Raw genomic sequence first — 21,061 nt, forward strand, 5'->3', positions numbered from 1 at the left:
TCTGTATATGTCAAGTAGGTCATGTTTGTTAATGATTTTGTCTGCATATTGTATCAGTTACTGAGAGAATTGGTTTAGAATCTCCCTCTGGCATTGTGGATTTGTCTGTTTATTCTTTGTCAGTTTTTTTGAGGCCAAGTGAGTGTATATAACATTCACAGTTGTTTTATCTTCCTGGTGAATTGAACCTTTTATTATTGTGATATGTCCCTTTTATCTCTAGTAGTGCTCTTTGTCATAGGTCTTGTGTGTGTGATAGTAACATAACTATACCAGTTTTCTTTCAGTTAAGGTCTACATGGTATTTTTTTTTTTTTTGATCCTTTTACTCGCAACCTGTTTGACTCTTTATATTTAATGTCTGTCTCCTGAAGCAGTATAAATTTTTCTTCAGTCTGATAATCTTTGTTTTTTCATTTTTTAAAAAGATTTTATGTATTTATTTAGAGATAGATGCATGAGTGGGGGGAGGAGCAGAGGGAGAGGAACAAGCAGACTGTGCTGAGTGCGGAGCCTGATGTGGGGCTTAATCTCACAACCTTGAGATCATGACCTCAGCTGAAGCCAAGAGTCAGATGTTTAACCAACTGAGTCACCCAGGCATCCTTTTTCATTATGTTTTCTGTCATTGCTGATGTATTTGGATTTAAAGTAGCACCTGACTAATTGCTTTCTGTTTGTCTCACTTGTTCTGTGTCCCTTTTTCCTTTCCTTTCTTCCTCTTTTGAATTAGTTTCATTCTTTTATTTCTCCCACTATTAGGTTTTTAATTCTATATACCTTTATTGGTTTTTTTAATAGTTACTGTAGAGATTTTAAGATACATCATTTAACCTTCAACTCCAGAATAAATGAGTAGTTTTATCTCTTTCTAGACAGTGTAAGGATCTTAAGCCTACTTAATCCTATTTATCACTTTCTCACCCCTGCTGCTTTTGTTTATTTTTATTCTCTATATTAAACTTCACAAGGTGGTATTATTGCTACTGCTGTTTTTATAGTCCAGTTAGATTTACCCACATATTTATCTGTTCTGTCTTTCCTGCATCTCTCCATCCTTCTATTTGTGGAATATCTGTTAGTATTTCATTTAAACTGTTTCTCTGATGATGAATTATCACCTTTTTTTTTGTCTGAATATGTCTTATTTCAACTTCATTTTTGAAGGCAGTTTTGCTACATACAGAATTCTGGGTTGGCAGGATCCCTTACCTTCCTCCCCACTTTATCGTCTTCTGTCTTATTTTTTTTGAGAAGTCAGCTGTCAGTTTTGTTGCTTTCTCAATGTGAGTCTTTCTCTCATTGCTTGTAAGATCTTTTTGGTTTTTAGTTAATATTACTCTGAGGTACCTAGGTGTAGTTTTCTTTTGTCAGTGCTGTGTGGGATTTGTAGAGCTTCCAGGATTCGTGGAAAAATCTCAGCCATTAAGTCTGCAAGTGCTCTTTTTGTTTTATTATCTCTCTTTCTCTCTCTCTAATTTTCTCTTCAGCTATCTCTAATCTACTGTTGAACCTATCACTGAATTCTTAATTATTTTACTTTTTAGCTTTTTGTTTTTTATAGTTTCCATTTCTTCTTCTGAATAAATTTTGTTTCATTTCCTTCAACATATTCAGCATAATTATTTTGAAACCCATGTCTAATAATTTCATTATCTGGCTATTTCTCTTATCTCTTGTTTCTCTGGTTTTTGGATATATCTCATTGCTTTGTATGCCTGGTTATTTTTTTATAATGTGTGGCACATTGTATATGAAAAACTGTGGATATAATTGAAAGATCTGGATTTTTTTTTTCTCCAGAGAAGATTTAATAATCTTTGCTTCTGATGTACAGCTAGTCTAGGACAACTAGCAACCCAGATCACCTCAACTCAGTCATGGACTGTGATGATTTGAAATGGGTTCTAAATCCCATGATGGCTGTTTTTTTGAGTTCACCCTACTTTTTAGGTAGTTGTTCAGGATCCCGATCCAGAACCTAGGTTTACAGGACCTCCATCCCTCTTTGATGGGCCATGAACTCCTATTTTCATCCCCCTTTCCTTTCTGTGAGATGTTGAAAGATAACATTTGGCTTCTGTCTTTATTCTCTTTTGGAATGGGCAGATGTCTCTTAAGGGAAAGTGACCACAAATGCCATGCTCACCTCTCTGGGTTTCTGTCTTCTACATTTTGCTCTTATATTACCTTATTTTTGTGGTAGTTCTTTGATGCCTTCTAAGAGATTTAAAAACATGTTTTGCCCAGATTTGCTAGATGTTCTCTGTAGGAAGACTGGTCCAATTTATTTATTCTGCCATTAACAGAAACAGGCCCTAGATCTCTTCCCTCCCCATTTAGATTTTTAAATGACATCCTTTTAAATGATGCAGATTAATGGCCATCTGAATGGTATGATATCAGCCTATGAGTTCTTTCTCCTCCATTACCCCTCAAAGAAGAAACTCCCTTTTTTTCCCTGCCTTAGAGTTACACTTTTGCTGTTCCTTGTGTCTGCTTTTTAACTTTTCTAAGTGCTGTGCTAGGGCAGAGTCTGGTGTCATAGTCCTGTATTTAACAAGGTAAGACTTGGGGCTCTTTCCTGTTATGCCCCAAGCTTTAGTATTATTGTCTGTCACCTTTCTTAGGATGCTACCTTTTTCCTCGTTTCTTATTCTTTAATTTAGCACATCTCTTTATCACAGAGCCGTTATTGGTTCAGAGAAACTCCTCCCTCCCATCTGTATTGACTCTCACTGCTTTACTGAGTCATTGTGACACTGATGCCAGAGAGTTCTGTATCTCTCACATATGATAGAGGAAAAGAAAGAAAGTTGAGAATCAGTACCATATCACTTCTGCCCAACTCTTTGGATATATCCACAGTAGTATAGTTTATGTTCATCTCTAAACTGTAATATATATCTTTTTTTTTGGTCCTTGATAGCCCAAAGAATCTTTATTATTATGTTTCTGTGTGGTTTTTTAGATCTAAGTGAAAATATATCTGAGAAATAATATTCTTTTTCCTGATTTCTTATTCCATCCCATTTCCATGGGTTTGCAAGCACTCAATATTTTTTAAACCTCACAAGACCTGTGTTCTTCCTCTGTGAATACAAGGATAGGAAGAAATTTGTTCTAATTGGGCCAGGAGGAGAAAAACTCTGATTAGTACCAGTATAGGCAGGGGACACGGTAGCAGATGGACAGTGGTGGTTGGCTTTGGTGAAAAGGAAAGGGGGAATTGGCTTGAAAGTGAGAAATACCTTTTGATACGTGTGCTGGCCAGAGAGCAGCTATCCTTCTCCTTCTCATTTTTTAGTTCCTAGTTCCTTGGAATCCTTAGCTTTTGTCTGCAGCAGATAGGAGTCTTTATACTCTTGTCTGGCAGGTAAGATAAGGATGAATAGATATCTTCCTGACATTCAGATAATTTCTCTGAAGGGTTTGTGTGTTTTTTTAATGGGAAGATTCTTTAACTATAATTACATACCATAATTTTAACAGTACTAAACTTATGGTATGTAATGGGTTAAATACACTTTTAAGGGTTACTTTGAAACTTCACCATCGTGTGTATATTGTATGTGGAAAAGTATTTAAAAATCTTAAGAGCAGACTTTAAAATGAACTTACAAACAATAGTTATTGGCAGGTTGAGGAATAATTATTACATAGAGAATGAAATGTCGAAGAAATGAAAGTTTTTATTATAATTATAATCAGTGTTTTATTTTTTTATAGGGCTTCTTATATGCATATAGTATTAGTACCATTATTAAAACCACAATGAATGTCTACATGTCGATGCAAAAACCAATGACCAAAACCTCAGTTAAGGCATTATGCAGGCTTGTTGAACTTCTCAAGGTATGTTTAACATTATTTTACTTGCCATTATAATTGAAAATTGACCTGTGCTTAAATTAAGGTGCTTTTGTAATATTAGACTTCTTGATTATGAGAGTAAAAAATTGTGGGAGTGTCATGGCTGCCTTGAGGGACTAGTATAAGTTTGCACCTGTGGTGGGAAGGGTCTGAAGCCCGCACCCGGGAACCTAGCGAGGTAAAGTTGCGTCTTGGTTGTGAAGGCAACAACTTCTCTGATTCCCTGGCGGTGGTGGCGTCTGGGAGAGCTATGGCTCAGAAAACCTGGGAACTGGCCAACAACTTGCTGGAAGCCCAGAACATCAATGAAATCTACAAATATGACAAGAAATAGCAGCAAGAAATAATGGGCAGCGAAGCCCTGGGCTAAAGATCACCATTACTTTAAGTACTGCAAAATCTCAGCATTGGCTCTACTGAAAATGGTGATGCATGGCAGATCGGGAGGCAACTTAGAAGTGATGGGCTTAATGCTAGGAAGGGTGAATGGTGAAACCATGATCATTATGGACAGTTTGGCTTGCTTGTAGAGGGCACTGAAACCCGAGTAAATGCTCAGGCTGCTGCATATGAGTATGTGGCTGTGTATATAGAAAACGCCAAACAGGTCGGCTGCCTTGAAAATGCAGTTGGCGGGTATCGCAGCCATTCTGGCTATGGCTGCTGGCTTTCTGGGATTGATATTACTGCTCAGATGCTCAGTCAGCAGTTCCGGGAACCATTCGTAGCAGTAATAATTGACCCAACAAGAACAGTATCAGCAGGGAAAGTGAATCTTGGAGCCTTTAGGACATACCCAAAGGGCTACAAACCCTCTGATGAAGGCCATTCTGAGACCAGACTATTCCACTTAATAAAATAGAAGACTTGGGTGTACATTGCAAACAATATTATGCCTTAGAAGTCTCATATTTCAAATCCTTATTGGATCACAAATTGCTTGAGCTTTTGTGCAATAAATACTGGGTGAATACACTGAGTTCCTCTAGTTTGTTTACTAACGCAGACTATACCACTGCTCAGGTCTTTGATTTGTCTGAAAAATTAGAACAGTCGGAAGCTCACCTGGGATGAGGGAGTTTCATGTTGGGTTTAGAAACACATGACAGAAAGAAGACAAACTTGCCAAAGCTACAAGAGACAGCTGTAAAACTACAATAGAAGCTATCCATGGATTGATGTCTCAGGTTATGAAGGATAAACTGTTTAATCAAATTAACATCTTTTAAACAATCACCAAGTAGTACTTTTGACTGAAAGCCAGTATAAGAAAAATACTCAAGTAACACGTTAAAGCCAGTTACCAAAAATCTTATTAGAAGTATAGGGTGTTCTGAAGTGTCCTGAATATTAACACCATGTAATAAAACTGTTTAAAATGAAAAAAAAATTATGGGAAAGTGTACTTATCTCTCAGTTGGCTAAAGAAACTGGCCATTGAAAGGAATTTTCTGAGTAACTTCTTATGAATTACCAATGTATTTAAACTTTATTAAAAATTAGCATTTAGTGAGAGAGAGAAGGAAGACAATGAAAAGGTTAGCTTAAGTATTAGTAAAGTTTTACTCAAGTTTTAAGCTTGTTCCCTGAATTATGAAAGAGTATGACCTGGCCCCAAAATTGATACATGGGTCAGGGAACAAAATGGGGACCCCAGAAATAAACTCACAATTATATGGTCAGTTATGACAAAGGAGACAAGAATATATAGTGGGGAAACAGTCTGTTTAATAAATGGTGCTGGGAAAAGTGGACAGCTACATGTAAAGAATGAAACTGGACCACTTTCTGATGCCAGACACAAAAATAAACTCAAACGTGGTTAAAGACAAATATGAGACCTGAAACCGTAAAAATCCTGGAAGAGAGCACAGGCAGTAATTTCTCTGGTATCAGCCATAATGTTTTTCTAGATATGTCTCCTAAGGCAAGGGACACAAAAGCAAAAAATAAACTACTGGGACTATGTGAAAATAAAAGGTTTTGCACAGCAAAGGAAACCATCAACAAAACAAAAATACTGACTGAATGGCTGAAGATATTTGGAGAATATCTTATACAACTCAACACCAAAAAACAAAACAAAAACAAAACAAAACAAAAAAACCAAAACAACCACAATTAAAACATGGGTAGAGGATCTAAGGAGACATTTCTCCAAAGAAGACATACAGATGGCCAATAGACAATTGAAGAGATCCTCAACATCACTCATCAGGAAAATGCAAATCAAATCAACAATGAGATATCCCCTTACATCAGTTAGAATGGCTAATGTCAAAATGACAGGAAATAACAAGTATTGGCTAGGATGTGGAGAAAAAGGAACCCTCATGCATTGTTGGTGGGAATGTAAATTGGTATAGCCACTGTGGAAAGTAGTATGGAGGTTCCTCAAAAGTACAAATATCACATGATCCAGTAATTCCACAACTAGATATTTACCCAAGAAACTGAAAACTCTAATTCGAAAAGATACATGCCCCCCCATATTCATTGCAGTATTATTTAGAATAGCTAAGATATGGAAACAACCTGTGTCCTTCAGTAGACAAGTGGATAAAGAAAATGTGGTATATATGTAATGGAATATTACACAGCCTTAACAGGATGAGATTTGAGACAACATGGATGGACCTAGAGGGCATTATGCTAAGTGAGTTAAGTCAGATGGAAAGATAAATATCATATAATTCCATTCATAAGTGGGATCTAACAACAACAAAAACAAATGAATAAAAAGTCAGAATCAGTCCTATAAATGTAGGAAACAACTGATGATTATTGGTGGGGTGAGGTAGGTGTAGAAGGCTGGGTAAAATTGGTGAAGGGGAGAGGGTAGTACAGGTTTCCAGTTATGGAATGAGTAAGTCATGGGAATAAAAGGTGCAGCTTGAGCAATATAATCAGTGATACTGAAATAGAAATGTAATGGGGCAGTTGGTAGCTATACCTGTGGTGAACATAGCATAGTGTATAAACTTGTCAAATCACTAGGTTGTACACCTGAAACTAATATAACATTGTGAAACTAATGTAACATTGTATATCAACTATACTAAAAAAAAAAAATCCATTTTATTGTGTTGAAATGCATATGAGGCTATCAAAATGAGGCTATTATTATTATTTTTTAAAGATTTTATTTATTTATCTGAGAGAGAGACAGTGAGAGAGAGCATGAGAGGTGAGAAGGTCAGAGGGAGAAGCAGACTTCCCATGGAGCTGGGAGCCTGATGCGGGACTCGATCCTGGGACTCCGGGATCCTGACCTGAGCCCAAGACAGTTGCTTAACCAACTGAGCCACCCAGGTGCCCCGAGGCTATTATTTATTTTGTAATTCAGAGTAAGTGCTGTGATCTTGTGATTTGAATACTTTTGAAAATATGATAAAATGTTTCTTAGCATATCCTATATAAATAAATAAAACCCCTTCTAGTCAGGAGAATCCACTTAACTTTTGTAAAAATTGAAATTAAAAAATTTGCTAGCGGGGCGCCTTGGTGGCTCAGTGGGTTAAGCCTCTGCCTTTGGCTCAGGTCATGATTTCGGGGTCCTAGGATTGAGCCCCACATGAGGCTTTCTGCTCAGCAGGGAGCCTGCTATTTCCCCCTCTCTCACTGCCTGCCTCTCTGCCTGCTTGTGTTCCCTCTCTCTCTGTCAAATAAATAAATAAAATCTTTAAAACACACCATCCTATTTAGGAAATATTAATATTTTCACAAACCCCCTGTGCCGTCCCTTGGTGATTACATCTTATCCCGCTCCCTCAAAGGAAACCCTTGTCTTGAATTTAATGCTTACGTTTCTCTTGTTTTTCTTTTTGGTTTACCAGATATGGAAGATTCTATAAACCATTCATTGTTCAGTTATGTTCTTGAAGTTTATATTAATGAAGTAATACTTCATATATTTTTGACTTGCTTTTTTTTAAATTCAGAATTTTGTATTTGAAAGTGTTGGGATGATTTTCACTTCATTTCATTTCATTTCATTTTCATTGCTGTGTAGTTTTCCTGTGGGTGGACCTTTGGGTGGTTTCCAGTTGTTGCTCTTATAAACAAAGTTGTTGTTCTTGCATATGTTTCTTGGTGTAATTGTGCCAAGAATTTTTCTGAAGTATTATGTGTCTACAGTGGATTGCTGGGTTGTGTGTTATGTACATGTTTAGCTTTTCAAGGGGATGCCAAATTGTTTCCTATATTCTGTCAGTTTACCTACCTTCTGATGGACTGGATTTCCCATTGTTCCCTAACTGACCAACACTGGTAGTATCTGGATTTTGTGTGTGTGTGTGTGTGTGTGTGTGTGAGGCAAATTTTTGGTGGGAGGTAAATGATTTTATTTGTAGTGTTTATTTCCTTGATTGTTGATGATGGGGTCTTTTTTAGGTGTTTATTGACTGTGTTTTTTCTTTTGTGAAAAATCAGTTCTTTTGTTCAGTTTTCTATTAAATTATTTGCCATTAAAAATGTCCCATTCATTTATTTATTCTGAGTACTAAATCCTTGTGTGTGGCAAAAATTTTCTCATACTTAGGCCTTTTTTTTTTTTTTAATAGTGGCTTTTGATGAACAGAAATTCTTTAATTTTAATGTAGTTGAATTTATCAATCTTATCCTATATCAAGTGCTTTTGGATCTTATTTACAAATTCTTTACATAACTCAGGGTCTTCAAGGTATTCTATAATTTGCCTAAAAGTTTTAAGTTGATTTTCACAGTATTCCTTGTGGTTCTTTTAAGGCAATAGAACATATGTTCTACAGACGAAGCATGGTTGTGGCTGATTCGGTCTCACATATAACACAGCACCTTCAGCATCAGGCTCTTAATTCTATATCTGTGGCCAAGGTATGAAGTTTATTATGTATTCAACATAAGTATCTTTTTAGTTTGCTATTCTGTTGTTTTATATGTGTTTTTTTTAGGTTAATCTGTTTACTCCATGCCTTCAAACATATTAATTCTTGGCCCTTTTTCTCCGTGGTATTTTATGATTATTACTTAGAGTGATCAGGGTTGTCTTAACTCTGAACTTGCAGCATGTAATATATTAACACTCCTGCATTTAAAAATGACATTGTGGTAGCACCTGGGTGGCTTAGTCCATTAAATGTCTTCCTTTGGCTCAGATCATGATCCTAGGGTCCTGGAATCAAGCCCTGTGTTGGGCTTCAGAAGGGAGTCTGCTGCTGCTTCTCCCTCCACTGCTTACCTTGCTTGTGTTCTCTTGTTCTCGCTCTCTCTCAAATAAAAAATCTTTTTAAAAAAATTACATTGAGTATATATATATATATATATATTTAAGATTTTATTTATTTATTTGAGAGAGAGAACACACAAGCAGGCAGAGTGGCAGGCAGAGGCAGCGAGAGAAGCAGGCTCCCTGCCAAGCAAGGAGCCCAAAGCAGGACTTGATCCCAGGACCCTGGGATCATGACCAGAGCTGAAGGCAGTGGCTTAACCCACTGAGCCACCCAGGTGTCCCTATATTAAGTATAATTTTAAAATATGCCTCTTTAAAGAAATAATTTCCTTCTTAAATTTTAGAATGTGGCCTCTGTTGTTATCTTGAACTGCCTCTCAAAAAGCCTAATATGGAAATTTAAAAAGATGTTTAATACATTTGCTTTCCCTGACAGCATTAAATGGTAATGTTATAGAAGTAAAGCATATAACATCAGAAAAAGATGGACAGGGAAAACTTTTGTCTAAGCTCTCTTAAATTGAACCCTGGAAACATTACCCTTAAGTTTTTCCTCAGAATCTTTTGTTATTGATTCAAAAATAAAACTGTTACTTCTTGTTCTCTCCTTTTATCTTTTAGAAAAGAGTAATTTCTGACAAAAAATATAGTGAACAGCGTCTTGATGTGCTCTCTGCTCTAGTTTTGGCTGAAAACACTCTTAATGGACCAAGCACAAGGCAACGACGACTTATTGTTTCTTTGGCACTAAGTGTTGGCACACAAATGGTAAGTGTATTGCTATTATGGGGGGAAAATGAAATCTGAGCTTTCACAGTTCCCTTATTACTGACCTAAGAAATCTGTCCTTACTTTTGCAACTTCTCTTGTCATTCTTTCCCCTTCCTGAAAGAAAACATTTAAAGATGAAGAACTTTTTCCACTGCAAGTAGTCATGAAAAAGCTGGATCTTATCAGTGAGCTTAGAGAAAGGTAAGTAAGGATGTGTAATGGTATTCAAAAGAGAAGGCTGATAGAAACAGCAATTTGCTGTTTAGCATAGCAAGAGAAGAAATATAACCTAGATGGACCATTAGTTCCTCCTTGTCACTCCTTTAGCATGACCAAAATGAGACTATGACTAGGGATCATATTTTAGTTTTACTTCTACATTAAAGAGGTGGCTTCTGTAAGAATTCCATGAGAACATGTGATACCTAGAGCATCTGCTAGACCCTGTGTAATTGTGATTGCTGGGATTGTCCACTAGCCAAGTGGACTTTTAAAATTGCTGCTTTATAACAAGATTTCATCGATTTGTAAGGGACTTAGAGATTCATGTCACATGTCACATTCTGTAATTTTGTTTTGATACATAAATTGGAATTCACTCAAATGAATTAGTATTTGGAAGCCCCTTGTGACTTTATTATTTTCTTTTTATTGAGGGAGCAGTAAGTTTCTTGAAGGGAAAATGGGTCTTCTGAATTTGATTCCCAGGTGAATTAAGGTTATAGCACATTTAATTCTTAATTTTTGAAACTTACTGTTTTCTGTTTTGAGAAGCTGAGACTTTTGTAGTTAGTAGCATTTAACTTTCTATCTTTGGAAGAAATAGTGACCCTACTTCATTATAAGATACTTAATGATCATTTTGTTGCCATAGAATCATGTGAAAATGTCACTTGGCAAAGATTGTAGACAGACAGGCTAAGTGTAACTGGGTTTTTGGTTTTGTTTTGTATTTTGTCACAATTTTTTAAAAGACTCTGCTTTTCAGCTTTGGGGCAGGTAAAATGGTAAAAGTATTGTAAGTTCAGTCATACTAAATAATACTGAAAATTTTAACTATTTAAAAGTTATACATACTGTTTTTCAAGTATGCTTTAGAATTTTTCTGATTGAAAAATATTTATTTTGTGGCTTTTCTGTACTAATTTTGGGTTATATGATACAGGGAATAAAAAAATGGGTAAGACTGAGCTCTTGCCATTATGGTATAGAATGTTGTTCCTTTCATTATTTTGGGGGTGGGGGGGTATTTCAGTTTTGCTCCGACTAATTACTACTTTACATTGTAGAGTCCAAACACAATGTGACTGTTGTTTTTTATACTGGCATCGAGCTGTCTTCCCAATTTATTTAGATGATGTATATGAAAATGCCGTTGATGCAGCCAGATTACATGTAAGTGAAGAATAATGTAAAAAAGAATCCATCATTTTTAGTCACCATACCAACCATTCTAATTAGTTTTAAATACAATCATTTGACTTAATAAATCATTTTAAAATTGACTCTAATGTTTTTACAATGCTGTACATATTTAATAAGCATTTAGTCTAGTTAAATTTGATATTAATGTTAATGAACTAACTTTTTTACTCATATTCCTGATCATTCTCATTTCACTTGATTTTAGTTTATGTCACAATAGTCTGACATTTACTTGTCTGCAAGGTATATGTTACTGAGATCTATTTCCTTATGGAAATAAGTATTTCAGTGCTCAAAACAAGAAAGGATAAGTGAATATGAATTTTTTGGTTTAAAGTATTTGCTTCAGAGAATAAAACCTGGCTCTTCTTATTTAGGAAAGTAAGACATGTCAAAAAAAAAAGTCTTCAGATTGAGATTTTTTGTCTTTAAAGATAGATAATTAACCTGTGTGATATTCCTTTTCTTTTTTTCCCCCTTTGTGATATTTCTTAATTAGAGCTCTGGTTTTTCTAAATTCATGAACATTCTAATTTTCTTCTTAGTACATGTTCAGTGCTTTACGGGACTGTGTACCTGCTATGATGCATGCAAGGCATTTAGAATCCTATGAAATACTTCTGGATTGCTATGACAAAGAAATTATGGAAATACTAAACGAGGTAACATCCTATTCGAGATTGTATTCGAAATACATGTTGTAAGTTTTTCAATATTTGGAAAAACTTTCTGGATTGAAGCAGGCTTTTAATCTCTCCTTCTATTTTCAATGAAGCAGGCTTTCATTTACATGTATACTGTATATTCATTTTTATATATAAATCATAAGTTATTTATGAATCACTGCCTAGAACAAAAGATTTCTTCTTATAGTATCACTGTTTTGTTAAATTGGTCTTTACTAATTTTTTTTAAAAATATTTTTTATGCATTTATTAGAGAGAGAGTATACACAAGCAGCAGAATGGACAAGTAGACCTCCCACTGAGTGTGGAGCCCAAGGCAGGGTTCAATCTCAAGACCCTGGGATCACCACCAGAGCCAAAAATCAAGAGATGTTGCTCAACTGAGCCACCCGGTGTCTTCCTAATTAGGAATTAGGTGCCCCTAATTTCTAATTTTTATTAGAAATTCAGACTAGGAATTTGGAAAATTTTTTTCACTTTAGCAAATAGTAAATTTGAATTTATTTATTTATTTTTAAGATTTTTATTTATTTATTTGATAGGCAGAGATCACAAGTAGGCAGAGAGGCAGACAGAGAGAGGGGGAAGCAGGCTCCCTGCTGAGCAGAGAGGCTGACGAGGGCCTTGATTCCAGGACCTTGAGATCATGACCTGAGCCAAAGGCAGAGGCTTTAACCCACTGAGACACCCAGGTACCCCTGTAGATTTGAATTTAAAATTCTGTTCATTAGAAGAATGCAAATGCAAAATTGGTTTGAAAATTGAGTACTGCTAATGGAAATGCAGTTATTGCAATTTAAACTGATTTTATTAAATTATTTGGAGTGTCACTGACTAAAATTTTCTGTTTATTTAAATTTTCTAAATTTAGAAGCTTTACTTGTGTAACAAATCAAATGCAGTGTAGTATATACCTTCTGGTTTTAATGGAATGCATATTATAAACACTGATATCTTTAAATTTTCATCTAGCAATATTATATAGAGGGATGGATTAAAAATGAGTGAACTCACAATATAAACGATATTCAGGTTTGATAAAATTCTGAAAAATTTTATATAATTTCTTGTATTAACTATTCTTATTTAAAAATAACATACGTGGGGCACCTGGGTGGCTTAGTGGGTTAAAGCCTCTGCTTTCGGCTCAGGTCATGATTCCAGGGTCCTGGGATTAAGCCCCTCATAGGGCTCTGTGATCGGTAGGAAGCCTGTTTCCCTTCCTCTTTAGCTGCCTGCCTCTCTGCCTACTTGTAATCTCTGTCAGATGAATAAATAAAATCTTTAAAAAAAAATAATAAAAATAACAATTAACATACGTATCTGGCCAGTATTTAGAACTTCATGGCAGACTAGAAAAGATGATTAATTTTCTTACCTTTAGGGTAATGAATTTTGTGATTTTTTAAAAAATTATTATAATAAGGAAGCTTTTTTTTTTTTTTTTTAAAAGGTTTTGTTAGAACGTGGTGGGAGGGACAGATGGAAAGTGAGAGAGAGGATCCCAAGCAGACTCCCTCCTGAGCATGGAGCCCAACATGGCACTTGATACCATTACCCCAAGATTATGACCCAAGCCAAAATCAAGAGTCAGACGCCCAACTGAGCCACCCAGGCACTCCTATAAGGAAGCTTTTTAAAAATTTCTTTTGCTAATTCTCAGGACCTTTCCTTTTTAGTTACTGTGTTTCCATAAATGTTATACTTTATATTATTGTATGTTCATGTTCCTTGTAATGAAGTCATCAGACAGCTTTTGAAGTTCTTTTCAAAGGTTTTAAGTATTAATGAAAATAAAAACTTCTATCTAACTGCTCCCTGGTCAAAAAAATCATTGGTTTATTTTCTTTTAAAAAAATTTTTTAAAAAAGATTTTTATTTATTTGTCAGAGAGAGAGTACAAGCAAGGGCAGCTGGTAGAGAGAGAAGCAGACTCCCCACTGAGAAGGGAGCCCCATGTAGGACTTGATCCCAGGACCCAGGGATCATGACCTGAGCCTAAAGTAGACGCTTAACCAGCTGAGCTGCCCAGGTGTCCCCAAAAATCATTGGTTTAAGATGGAAAACAGGAGTGCCTGCCTGGCTCAGTCAGTGGCATGTGTGACTCTTGATTTCGGTGTTGTGGGTTCAAGCCCCACATTTGAAGTAAAGATTATTTAAAAATAAAAAGCTTTAAAAAAAAATAAAATGGAGAACAATTTCCATCTTGTCAATAAAAATATTTTACCATAGCTTATTTAGACTTTTAAACCAGTTTGGCAAATTTTTTCATCATTGCACTGATTATAAAACTCTAATGGTCAAAGCATAGATGCCTTGGAGGACCAATGCAGTTGGAATATTATTTTGAAAAATTAACATATGAATTCTTTTGTGAATAGCATTTACTGGATAAATTATGCAAGGAGATAGAGAAGGATCTACGACTTTCTGTTCACACTCATTTAAAGCTGGATGACCGAAATCCTTTCAAAGTTGGCATGAAAGACCTGGCCCTTTTTTTCTCTTTGAATCCAATTCGATTTTTTAATCGTTTTATTGACATTCGAGGTGAGTGTTCTGCTTTCCTTCTTAAAGTCGTGTTCTATATCTGTTAGCCCTTAACTATTAAAGAACAAATAAAAACAAAACTTTGAGAATATTTTTATGTTATTTATTTATTCTTTAGTTCCTTTTTGTTTCTTCATTTTTATTTTCCTAGTACCTTATTTTAAAGGAAGAAATTTAATGTTCAAAGACGTTTCCAAAAATTTTATTTCTCTTCTATTTTCATGAATCAAAAAGTTTTTTATTTATATATTTTTTGGTAGCTTACGTAACTCACTACCTAGACAAGACCTTCTACAATCTAACAACAGTAGCTCTTCATGACTGGGCCACTTACAGTGAAATGAGAAATTTAGCTACCCAGCGTTATGGATTGGTTATGACAGAGGCTCATCTTCCTAGTCAGACTTTGGAACAGGTATAGTATAAAGTGTTTTTAGCAGAGTGTGTTTGTAGCATAACACTGTTTCTCTAAATCGTCTTTTTTTTTTCCTTTTTACTTTATTTAGCATGTGTTTATATCTCAAGAAAATATTTGCTATAAAAACTACATACTTGACAAGAATAAAAAATTAGTTGGTGCTAATTTGCTTTATGAATAATTTACCACAGACTTCCTGTTTACACTCTGCCTTTTGTTGAACATCTGATTGAGATAGTGTTTCAGAAACATTGTGAGGTGACTTGTACAGAATTGTACAAAGTTAAGATCACAGCTAAGGATTTTAAATGTGGGTATAACATATAAGCTTTAATGTCTTAGGGAAAAAATGGTTAAATGTGTATAATTATAAATATTTTCTTAAAATGATGAGTGCCTAGAAGCATTTAACTTTGCCAGTTCAGTGAGCTAATTTGTGATAAGGTAGTATCTCATGAGTACAAAAGTTTATATTTTTAGTTAACTTGCATATATTTTATCTAAGAAAACTCAGAAATCATATTCATCAAAAAACACTCATTCCCCAAATTTTAGGATCATAATTTTTCTTACATCCTACTGCATTTCCAGGATCAGTTTGTATACCCTTTCATTCATTTATACATGTAGTATTTACTGAAAAGATGCTAGGCACTGAACTATGTTTTGGGATATAGAAATAAAAAGAAACAATTTCAGCTCATGTACTTATAACCTACTAGGAGAAAAAGTGAGTAAACAGAATTTTAGGTTGAAACATGAGAAAAACGATAATAAAAAGTTTAGTGGATATTGTGATGCTCCTTTGAGCCCTAGTTAGAATAGCTATGGGACAATTTATATGATGACATTAGACATTATATTTTTAACTGAAAAATGAAGGATTCTTCATAGGTAACTTGTATGTTAAAAGTGGTATAGTGTAATTAAAAGAAGCATAAGGATTTGAAATTTGATTTTCTAAAAATTTCTGGGGTCTGCCTCTTCCTAGCCTTTTGACTTTGGAGAACTCCTTTAGCTTCATTTTTGTCAGTTGTGGAATTTATGAGACTAATACCTCATGTTTTTTTTGAGATTTACTTGTAAAAAACCTTGCACGGTGCCTGAAAAATAGTATGTATTTTATAAATATCACCACATATCCTGACTACTTTTTAGAATCTGGCCCTTATTTTATTTAGTAAAATGTACAGAAAATCTTTGGGAAGACAAATATTCCCAAGAATGATGGTGAAATGATTGAGTAATGAATCTCTGAAATTCTGAACATAACTGTTGTCTTTCAAAAGGGGTAAGATTAACAAGCAGCCAGGTTTCTCCAAGGAGACAGTCCTGATTGTGGCAGTTAGAAGGCTCCTTAGCCTTTGGTCGTATGTTTGTATAGTTGTTTTTTAAAGTAATTTAAAAATCTTGGTAGTAAGTCACTGCATTGATACAAGTCTGTCTTCAAGAATAATAGAACTGTGTGGGTTGTTTTGTAGGGCCTGGATGTTTTGGAAATTATGAGAAATATTCATATATTTGTGTCTCGGTACCTCTATAATCTCAACAATCAGGTGAGTAGGTTTTAGAATTCTTTTTAAATGTGGGCAGATGTATAGTAGGAAGACTGAATGGCAAAGAATTGATTCTCATTAGTGAAAACTAGTGAAATAAAGCAGAAAATAATTGTTTAGAGATCATCTTTTTATTCTTTTGCATTGATTACATTATCTTCTTGAATGACTTTCCAATTAAATTATCTCTAAAGAAATAGATTGTAAAGTTTTCTTTGTATAACTGGCCAGTGTTTGTGATGGATTGTGTTGTTACTTAGCATAAGTTTGTTTCATTGCAGATTTTTATTGAACGAACAAGCAATAACAAACATTTGAACACTATTAATATTCGGCATATTGCTAATTCAATTCGAACACATGGCACAGGAATCATGAATACAACAGTAAGAAACTTTGTTGGGGGTTGGGTGGGTAATGGACTCCTATTTAATTTGGTGGTTTGGCAAATAGCTTTCTCATAGAGTATTCTGGTAAACATACACTGCTGCCTATTTATATTATACCTGAATTTCCATTCTTCTGGTTGGTGTAATTAAAATGTCTGGGGGGATACCTAGCTGGCTTAGTTGGTGGAGCATGCAACTCTTGATCTTGGTGTTGTGAGTTTGAGCTCCATGTTGGCTGTAGAGATTACTTAAAAATAAAATCTTAAAAAAATATCTGGCACTAAAATTGTGTTAGATGTGATAGAAGCTCAGTGGTACAAAGGCATTTTTTAATATCTTACCATCTCAGGATCATCGTTACAAATAGCATTGGAGATTTGAACACATTGACATAAATATGTGTCTGTGTGGATTGTCTGATATTCTTTGAAAGTTGCTTTTGCAAATGAATCATTGATAGCATTTTATTTAATATCAGTCATGTTCTTTTTGGGGGGGGCTTACTAATTATTTAAAAGTAGAAATTTACTAAAAAGACTTTGAGTGTTAGAAGTTGGCATCATCACTTGAGAGAATCACTTGAATTTGGATGCTATTTTTTCTTCTGTGTACAAGAAAAGTCTTTGAATTTACCAAATTTTCAGGGTACACTTAATTTCTCCTTGAAGAAGGCTATGAATGCTTAAATACTAAAATATTATTAAGCATGTTGACGGTAAGGGAATAGGGAGGAGTTATGTAACTGGAAATTACATAGGGGTGATTTTATTATTCTGTGGGGGAGCCATTAAAGTATTTGAGCTGATAGGAGATGTGATTGGAGTTCTGTTTTAATGGTTACAAATATAGTAGTGAGACGGAGTATATAATTTAAAATAAGGAGTCTTCCAGGTAGACGTCATGTCTGAACTTTTCAGGATAAATAAACTTTTCTTTGACTTCATCTGTCAGATACTCATTCGTGTAATAGATATAATTATGTGTGTATTTTATCTGTCTGAGGCACTGTGCTGGGCACTAGGGTGAGAAAAACAGTTCCTGCTTTCATGGCGATTACACTCTAGCATGGGGTATAGTCATTAATCGTTGGTCACAGTAATGAATGTACGTTCCTGATATCTGGTGATGACGGAGTATAAAGAGACAAGATCAGAGACTGGCAGTACCCATTAAGAGTGGGAAGGATAAAGAATAGACTATTTCTACTAACATGAATAGTAATAAGGAGATCAAGAAAAAGCAGTGTTTGAGGATCATAGGGAAGGGAGGGAAAAATGAAACGAGATGAAATCAGAGAGGGAGACAAACGATAAGAGACTCTTTTTTTTTTTAATTTATTTTATTTGACAAAGTAGGAGAGAGGGAGACAGTGAGAGAGAGAACACAAGCAGGGGGAGTGGGTGAGGGAGAAGCAGACACTCCCCACTGAGCGGGGAGTCAGGACCCTGGGATCATTACCTGAGCTGAAGGCAGATGCTTAAAAGACTGAGCCACCCAGGCACCCTCTTAATTATAGGAAACAAACTGAGGGGTTGCTGAAAGAGAGGGAGGTGGTGGGAGAATGGAGTACCTGGGTGATGGACATTAAGGAGGGCATGTGATGTAATGAGCACTGGGTATTATATAAGACTCATGGATCACTGCACTCCACCCCTGAAACTAATAATATACTATATATTAATTAATTGAACTTAAATAAAAAATAATAAATAGATAAAAAGAAAGGGCAGTGTTTAAGCCACAGAAAGGTTACAAGAAAGCACCCATTTCTAAAACTGGGTAATTGAAGACTGTTAAAAATGGCATATATTTGCTAAAACAGTAGGCTGGAGGAGGGTGGAGGAGATGAAAATTAATACAGGACTTCCATCTCTAGGTCAGAAGTAATCCTGTTATGGCTTTAATTTCAGCTCAAATTCAACCTTTTCAGGATTTTCTGAGCCTAGGTCAGGGCTTTTTATTATTCAGTCTCAAAGCACTGGAACTTCTCATTGTATGAATTATGTAGTAGATATTTAATAATTTATTTAACATATACTTGCTTAAAATATCTGTCACTCCTGCTAGAATATAGACTTCATGATGACAAGCACCATGTCTAGCATGAGAGCAGAGTGACTGCGCTGTGCACATAAGAGGTGCTCAGAATATTTCTGGGTAAATAATTGAAAGTCTTCTTCAGAAAAGTTCAAAGAGCACTGTGTTTCTTATCATTCTAGACATGTAGATTAGTAATAAGTAGTCTCGCAGATGGAGGAACAGAAACTTCTGATTGTGGTTTATGACTTAAAAACTAGAGTGTTGAATCTGAGTTTTTGATTCTCACTATAACTCTTAATTCTGGTAGGAAAATATTTTCCTTTCTTTCCCCTTTTTGTGTAGTTAAATTATGTAAGGGGAGCTTATAGAAAGTTTTGTTAACTTGGGCAATAAAAAAACTTCATTTATTATTTCCAGTGTGAATTAGACTTTGTAAATATTAGACTATGAAAACTCGTATAGTGTTATAGATAACAGTTATTCAGTCACATTGATTTGAGATTCATTTTTATATTAACTTTGCCCAATTTCATATATTTCAATTTTATAGGTTAATTTCACCTACCAATTTTTGAAAAAGAAGTTCTATATATTCAGCCAATTTATGTATGATGAACATATCAAATCTCGGTTGATTAAAGATATTCGGTTTTTCAGGGAAATCAAGGACCAAAATGATCATAAGGTATTTTCACATATTCTTTTTAAGGTAGTTTGATTCAACCCTTGAGCATATAGCAGATATTTATGCTGAAGTTCATTATGATACTTTTTAGTGGGGTTTTCATTTTTTTCAATTATTTTTCACAATAATGTCTCCTAGATATGGTCTCCCCAGTTTCTTGTATTTCCCCTTATAATTTCTTACTTTTTGCATTCTCTGTAGGCTACAGTGTAAGGATCAGTGTAACCAGGTGTTACTTTATTTTAAATAACACAGAAACAAAACATACTTTGAAACATTTAAACAACATAGAGTGCATAAACTGAATGATCTCCCTCATTTCTCTTTCTCCCACTTTCATTCTTTGGAGGCAGTTACTATTAATATTGTGATATGATGCTTCTAGATGTCTGTGTGATAAACATAGCTATTTGCCCCTACATGTACTAATTTTTTTCCTAACAAAAATGATGTAATACTACACAGATTATTATACAATATGCTTATTGTAGTTCTTTACATATAGATTTGCCTCATTCTTTTTAACAGTTGATAGTAAAGATGTATACCATAACTTACTTAATCTTCCCCAACTGACAAGTATTTAGGTTTTTCTTATTTTTTAGCGTTATTAACAGTGCTGCAGGTAACATCCTTACATATTTATCTCAGTGTATTTGGAGACTATTAAAATTCTGAAAAGTAAATTGCTGGAAGAGAAATTTCTAGGGCATATAATATGAATATTTAAAATTCTGATACATGTTGCTACATACTCTAAAAACACTGTACCAATTGATATTCCCATCTATAATTTATAAGAATGCTGTTTTCCCTTTCCCTCTGGGCTGAATTTTCTAATAATGAAGAGAAATCTGAGTGGTACTAGTATAGATGCATGTGGTCATGCAGATAGAGAACCAACATGCTTATTAGATGAGTTTTCTATTTGACTTGCCACATATGGAACTATTTTAATTACTCTTAAGCATTATCTAATTGCAACCCTCTAGTAAACTAGTTAGTAGTTCTCATCAGTGTCAAAGCAGTAAAATATTACTTTCTAGTAAAATAACTAATAAATTTACAGATTACAGTTATCAGTGGAGAATTTAATTGTCTCCTTTATATTGGAATAAATTCCTAGTATTCAGAGAAATTATCGTTCTGTTTGTAAGAATTGTGTCCATTTGTTATTAATATAAAATGAGTAATTTCCTAACTTTTAATCAGCTAAGACTTGAAAAATCTTTTTTTTATTGGTGATGGAAGCTAGATATTTTAGCTTAGCTAATGTGTATTATTTCAGAAGGAGTGTATTTTTATATATATTACCTATTCAGCCCACAGGAACTCGGTTGGACATCTTTGAAGAAATGTTTCTAGAAGGAATTGGTTTCTTTTGACTATCTAATAGAGTAGTTGGATGTTGGGAGACTAATAATGGTGGTGGAAAACTTAAATTTGGTGACTTTCATAA

At 34.7% G+C, this 21,061-nt stretch overlaps 1 protein-coding gene and 1 pseudogene across 1 annotated transcript in view; both read left to right on the forward strand.

Moving 5' to 3' along the window:
• The window catches only part of WASHC4 (WASH complex subunit 4), a 61,764-nt gene that overhangs the window by 22,838 nt on the left and 17,865 nt on the right, over window positions 1-21,061 (forward strand). The window contains exons 15-25 of the mRNA XM_059186737.1: window positions 3,730-3,855; window positions 8,620-8,727; window positions 9,704-9,850; window positions 9,975-10,054; window positions 11,143-11,248; window positions 11,824-11,940; window positions 14,346-14,514; window positions 14,775-14,929; window positions 16,414-16,488; window positions 16,770-16,874; window positions 19,468-19,602. Coding sequence (XP_059042720.1) covers window positions 3,730-3,855; window positions 8,620-8,727; window positions 9,704-9,850; window positions 9,975-10,054; window positions 11,143-11,248; window positions 11,824-11,940; window positions 14,346-14,514; window positions 14,775-14,929; window positions 16,414-16,488; window positions 16,770-16,874; window positions 19,468-19,602 — 1,323 coding nt within the window. The remainder of the gene's footprint in view (window positions 1-3,729; window positions 3,856-8,619; window positions 8,728-9,703; window positions 9,851-9,974; window positions 10,055-11,142; window positions 11,249-11,823; window positions 11,941-14,345; window positions 14,515-14,774; window positions 14,930-16,413; window positions 16,489-16,769; window positions 16,875-19,467; window positions 19,603-21,061) is intronic.
• On the forward strand, window positions 3,946-7,518 carry LOC131838226 (COP9 signalosome complex subunit 5-like; annotated as a pseudogene).

The sequence above is a fragment of the Mustela lutreola genome, chromosome 8, assembly GCF_030435805.1.
Source record: "Mustela lutreola isolate mMusLut2 chromosome 8, mMusLut2.pri, whole genome shotgun sequence".
Lineage (NCBI taxonomy): Eukaryota > Metazoa > Chordata > Mammalia > Carnivora > Mustelidae > Mustela > Mustela lutreola.